At 26.1% G+C, this 6,974-nt stretch overlaps 1 protein-coding gene across 1 annotated transcript; it reads right to left on the bottom strand.

The window, feature by feature from the left end:
- Positions 1 to 868: 868 nt before the first annotated feature.
- LOC111030304 lies at positions 869 to 6,291 on the bottom strand (the record flags this gene model as incomplete). Its single annotated transcript, XM_022309728.1, has 6 exons — positions 869 to 1,035; positions 1,152 to 1,512; positions 2,204 to 2,395; positions 3,431 to 3,550; positions 4,652 to 4,855; positions 6,088 to 6,291. Coding segments are annotated over 6 exons (1,248 nt in total), but the record flags the coding sequence as incomplete, so codon positions are not given.
- Positions 6,292 to 6,974: the final 683 nt, after the last annotated feature.

The raw sequence follows: 6,974 nt of genomic DNA, 5'->3' as shown, positions 1-6,974 counted from the left end.
AAATATTGACAAAATTCATCAAAATCGTGAATATTTGCTTATTATTTTGAAGTTAAAAATTAATAAAAAATTTTTCATTTAAAGCTAAGACTTGAAAATTTAATTCAAGATTGTCCATAAGTTAAGCTTAGAATAATTATAAAAAAAATTGAGGATTATCCAATCAAAAAAATTTTACAGTTGTTTAAATTTTCTCGAAATCAAAATTCACGCGTTAAAATAAAATAATAACAATATTTAAATATAATATATCCTAGACTGACAAATCATCTCCGTTCAGAATCGTTTTTCGTATACAATGATGCCTATCATTGCATTCAAATTTAACAAACACATTATAGTAACCTACTCTATGACCGTGGTCCATCCCACCCCCTAATGTACAGCAGAGCGACATCCACTTACCCGCTTTTTTGAATTAAATTTATAAATTGTACCTACCTATTATTTAATTAATCATTTTTACTTCTATTTAGATTTATTTTGTTCATCCAAAACTTTTTTTATTGAGTACTTATAGCATTTCTTTATTAAGTAACGTTTAGTCGATTATTTTTTTTTATTAAATATTAACATATTACGTGATTGTATTAATTATTTTTAAATATTAATTTTTAATCATTTTTTTTATTAATTTTTATTAATTATTATTTTTAAATATTATTTTTGTATTAATTATAAATAAGTGTAGGTACATTAATCATATGATACCCTTGTGCACGAAGAGGTTAATAATTTTTTTGAGAAAATTTTATTAAAATATTTTTAAATATTTTTGGATATTCATTAATTAGATCAAAAAATTATGAACATTTAAAGTATGATAAATAATACAGTTATATTAATAATATTAATATTCAATTTTTACCTATTTTCATCAACCGTACTGCTTCTGTCTCTCGAAATGACTCGCTTGAACGACCGTCATTAATCATAGCTGCAATTGCTTTTGATTGTGCAGGTCCAATCATGCGACGTTTCTTCGCCTTATGCACTTCGTTGAAATTACCTGTGTACGAAACTTCCATTAGAACTCTGAAAAAATTAGTATAAATATAAATACAAATTAAGTTACTTTAAATTTATTTTCAAAATAATAAAATAATGGAATAAAATTGGTATAATAAAATCAATTATATGTTTAAGAATACCTTGCAGCTGTTGAAGGCCTTTCGTACACAATACCTTCGAAATATGAGTCACATATAGTACATTTTCCGACAACTTTTATATAAAAATTACCATATGGATGTACTTTTGCTCGGCGAAAAGAGAGACAACAAGGTAGCTGAGTATGCTCCCAAAAATGTTCAGCTAATAATGGTGTCCATTCCTTTTTTGGCAGTATATGGTATATTCTTGAACTTTGTGCAGAGCGTTTTTTATCGTTACTTTTGTAACGGATTTCTTCCGGAGCTAAACTTTTCCATTCATCAGGCGAAAACGTGAATACAATTTTTTTCGATGGAAGTGTTATTGATATATCACTATTATCGTCACTAGAATCATCTACAAATTAATTTTAAAAAACTATTAAAACCTAACTTTAGGTAAATTTTGATAATTTATTTAGGATCCAATGTATACAAATTATTTACCTACTCAAACATAATATTCTTGTTTTCATACTTTTTTTAATTATATATTTAATTCTATTAGAAAAATATCCGATTAATACTGACCCAAGTTATTACCACTCCATATTTAAAATAATATATGGATGTATGCCAATACCTATACCTACTTACTTATATACATTATTGAAAATCGTTATGTTACCTAATCAGAGTATGAGACATTTTAATAAGTATTGTTAGTCGTGTCTAATAAAATAAATAAAAAATGTATTTTATTTAAAAAAAAAATCATGACACTACAATATCAACAAATTATAATTATTATAAAAATGAGTTAATTGTTTCGTACTATTTAATATTATTTGCAATAATACAGATTTATTTTATTTGGGGCACCTATTATAAATTACTACTTTATGAAAAAGTCTATTGTTATTTTTGTAATATTTAATTCCAAAAAGAATAAAAATTTAAATATTATAGAATAAATCAACTTATTTAATTTATAATTGTTAATTTTTTTTATTTGTCATAACTGTAAATTAGGACTCTACTGTTGAGTTGCAACCTTTCGTGAATTAGTCACTAAAAATCATCGAACTTGACATAATATTTAATTTATTTACCATCATCATGTGAACTATTTCCTTCTGTCATTAAACTGTTCTTTTTATCGTTCTGACCAGAAACAAGGCCTAATCTGTCTCTAATGCCATTAGCATCACGATATACAAATGTATGTAATGCTGCACCATTCATACGCCCATTTAGGTAACAGCTAATGTCATACCATACAGGATTAGTTGCAACAACTAAACCTAAAATTGAAAATGAAAGAAATTAATTGTAACTAAATTTACGATACTTAAAATTTGAAATTTAAACGCTTATAATTTATATAACATATTATTTGTATATTGTAGTATAACATTAATTATTTTTATAATTATTGCAAGTAAATGTATATAGAACGTTGAATTTAAAACCTTATTCAGACACTTTAGAAAAAATGCTGGTACGGAGCAATGAGAATGCATTGATTTTATAATGATGCGTTTGTTTTTTGCGTCGGTCATCACCGTTAGGGGGAGTAAAACTGCTTTGATTTTCTTCAACAGTATCTAGTTCGATGGGAAAATGAATCTAGTTAGTGCATTGGGGAGGTCGAAAATTTAAAATTATCAGTAGTTTTCAAAAGCGCCGAGGAACATATAAAAAATTTTAAAAAAAACAGGAATTTTTACGCAAAATTGAATTTCTACAAAATTGATTTTGGTTTATTTATAAATTATAAGCATTTAAACATCGAATTTCGACAACAATCATCAACAAATTATTTTGTAGTTAAAAATGTATAAAATGTTCAACTTTTATAGCTAAGGATTGAAAATTTAAAACAAGGTTCCAAGTAAATAGGTTATTATAACAATATAAATACCTAAGTATTTAAATTTTGTTAAAAATACTTTTAAAAAGTATTCAAAATACTAAAAAAATACATAAAAAAAATTGTATTTAGAATACCATATAAATACTTCAAAAAGTATTTAAATACAAGTATTCAAATACTTGTATTCGAATACTTTACAAGACTGCTTATAGTCAACATATTGTTTAACTATTTGGCAGGACATAGAAGTATACTTAAATAAATACAAATAAGTAACCACTACATAAGCGCAACTAGGGGGGGTGGCTGGAGGGGCTTAGCCCCCCCAAACTTGTAATATACCCCTCAAAATAAATTATTCATTTGTTTCCTAAAATATAATAAATCTTTAAAAATTAATCTGTATTTCTTACTTTTTTTTTAATGAAACTAATTTTAATCAATCTAGAACTAAAAACCTTACAAAAATACGTCAACTCAAAACTATCGGATTTCAATTCTGTAAAATCATTGATTGACGTTTCTTCTAGGTTATTGTGGAAGTCGATTTTAGAATAACTGTTTAACTTTCTTGAAAAAGATTCTAAAGTAAATCAAAAAATTTAAAAACTAAACTAACAATTAAGAACAGTTTTTAAAGAAATATCAAAAATCGATTTTCAGAATAACCTAGAAAAAAGGTTGATCAACTCAAATATCTGTACAGAATTTAAATCTGATTATCTTAAGTATGCGTAATTTTGTCAGGCTTTTAGGTCTAAAACAAAATAAGAAAAGAAATAAGTTATACTGTATTTCAATAAACCTACCTACACCTATATATTTAAACTTTGAATATATATTTCTATAATCTCTACTTGATTTTTTTAATGATAAGTAGGTACTATGTAGGCACAGTGTATATTATAAAGTGTTGTATACCCTAATACCTATACTAAAAGTATATATTTGTAATTAAATATTAATAATGTCATTTATACACTAATTATAGCGTTTTAAAAATATTTGCTCAATCATTTTCATGTGTTTGTGAGTAATATAAACTAATATTGTAGTCTGGAAATTTTTATTTTAATTACCACAGTTTAGTATAATATACTAGTATATTATACTATTAAATTTGAGTAAATCAATATAAATATTTTTGTATGATTTTTTTATATTCTTATGTGAATATAGGGGTGTGGGGGCATCGCCCCACGGGTTACTTTTCATGTAATATTAGGTGGGGGCTACAGCCCCCCCCCCAAAAATGTTAGCCCTAGTTTCGCCACTGAACAACTATAGTATTTTTCGTAATTAATAATGTATAAACAATAATATGTTGACTAAGTATTTAACATCACAATTGATCTTATTTATCGTCATAGGTATAGGTATTTGTAATCAATTTATAATTTTAAAATATTCATAACACGCTTTAAAATAAAAATATAATAAAGAGCTTATGAGGTTGCCTAGATTATAAACTTAACTTTAAATTGTATAAGAATGTAATTCAATAGGTTAGTTACCCTGGTCCCGCCACTTACGATTTATAAATGGAAATTAATGTCAAATTATGTAATATCATTTGTAATCATTTGTAACCACCAAAAAAAAAATTTGTTCATCGATCCTTTTGACTAAATGATTGATCCTTTAAATCGTCATAGCATTGCCATTGATCATTTTGATCTCAAACCATATGCTATGTAATGACCGTATGATTGTCTTAATTGTCTTGCCGATCCATCAAAAGCAATTACCCCTCTTAAATTGTACATATCTCCATTAATTGTTATTATCTTGCTAATATCTCCAAGTTTCAACCAAACCTTTCCTGCATAATTTTGTGAAATTTTCGTTGTATTTTCAAGATGACTATATTTACCGGAAGCTCTAAAACCTATTAATAATGAAAAATGATCATATAATTAACTACAATGTAATACATTATTTAAATATTCTATTTAGTTACTAAATTTTTTTTTTTTAATAATTCTTTGAATATTTTTCGTGCTTATGGTGTTAGCTTTGGGGTGTTTCCCTTTAGTATTACTTACCAGTTTTATGATGTCTAATATTTTTGTTTTTTTAGAGAATAACAATTTTGCACAGAATAGTTATAACAAATTTTATTTTTTAATTTTAAATATCAAATGGCTCTAATTATAGATAATATCACTATTATAGTACGTACCGAATATTATTATTATTATTATTNGGTATTGTGTCTATTTTTATATCGATTTAAGTAATTTTGGTATCGGGATTAATTCATTTTGCTTATACCAGTCATTCGTATAACAACTGTCAGCTGCAGTCTATACTATTTTAAATATTGTGATTGTTTGAGCAATTTTGTTAAACTAATATATTAAAGTACATTTTAAAAATGGTTGGAAGAAAACCTTTAATTGAGCCAAGTGAAGTTGTTGCAGCTGTAATGCATTTTAAAGAGAGGGTAGTGACGAATTACAACAGTGAAAACAGAGGTAAGTACTTTTATAATACCTTAAATTAGTAATATTAATTGTAATGTTATTGAAAAAAAATCGTTGTAGGTATGTGTACCAAATAATAATAATAATGAAGTTATATCGGAGTAATGTGCTGTGGAAATGTGAGGTTAGATGTCTAACTGTTCATATTGTTTTAAGACTGTCTATAAGTTAAAGTCTCATAAAATGTTTTTAAAAATTAAATTAATAAACAATTAATAAATAAATTTCAATTTTTATAAATTTTAAAATTTAAAATTTTGTTTAAAACTGGTCTTTCTTAAACATTCTTGTTTTTGCTTCATTTTTTTGTTTTTTCTAAGTAGGTAGTAAGAGGACGTGGTACCCATATGTATTGTCTCCGTTTTAGAAGTGTGTAATATGACATATTTTACACTCAGCAGATCACGTTTTCCTCGGTTACATTAAAAATTACATTGAATTGCCATTGAATTAAGGTTAGTTACCCTGGCCCCGCCACTTACGATTTATAAATGGAAATTAATGTCAAATTATGTAATATCATTTGTAATCATTTGTAACCACCAAAAAAAAAATTTGTTCATCGATCCTTTTGACTAAATGATTGATCCTTTAAATCGTCATAGCATTGCCATTGATCATTTTGATCTCAAACCATATGCTATGTAATGGCCGTATGATTGTCTTAATTGTCTTGCCGATCCATCAAAAGCAATTACCCCTCTTAAATTGTACATATCTCCATTAATTGTTATTATCTTGCTAATATCTCCAAGTTTCAACCAAACCTTTCCTGCATAATTTTGTGAAATTTTCGTTGTATTTTCAAGATGACTATATTTACCGGAAGCTCTAAAACCTATTAATAATGAAAAATGATCATATAATTAACTACAATGTAATACATTATTTAAATATTCTATTTAGTTACTAAATTTTTTTTTTTTAATAATTCTTTGAATATTTTTCGTGCTTATGGTGTTAGCTTTGGGGTGTTTCCCTTTAGTATTACTTACCAGTTTTATGATGTCTAATATTTTTGTTTTTTTAGAGAATAACAATTTTGCACAGAATAGTTATAACAAATTTTATTTTTTAATTTTAAATATCAAATGGCTCTAATTATAGATAATATCACTATTATAGTACGTACCGAATATTATTATTATTATTATTTTTTTTTTTATAAGCAATGACTAAAAAATACAAATAACGGTATTAGGATATTTTGCCACTTATATTTACCCACAGAGGGTAGGGGTTTGACTTACAAACTCTGAAAACCAACTTACAAATACTTACAAATGAATATCTTTAACTTACAATTGGTCCGGATGAATTCGGCCGATATGGGGGGGCTGGTGGTTAATATCTAGGGCTGTAGATATCTCAGTGAGGACCAACTTACAAATTCTGAAAACCAATTTACAAATACTTACAAATGAATATCTTTAACTTACAATTGGTCAGGATCGATTTGCCCGATATGGGGGGTCAACTTCACACACGTGTTAAAAACTCATGGATGTTATTTTTACTGTT

The sequence above is a fragment of the Myzus persicae genome, unplaced genomic scaffold (assembly GCF_001856785.1).
Source record: "Myzus persicae strain clone G006 unplaced genomic scaffold, MPER_G0061.0, whole genome shotgun sequence".
NCBI lineage: Eukaryota > Metazoa > Arthropoda > Insecta > Hemiptera > Aphididae > Myzus > Myzus persicae.
This window is presented reverse-complemented; position numbering and strand designations above follow the sequence as displayed.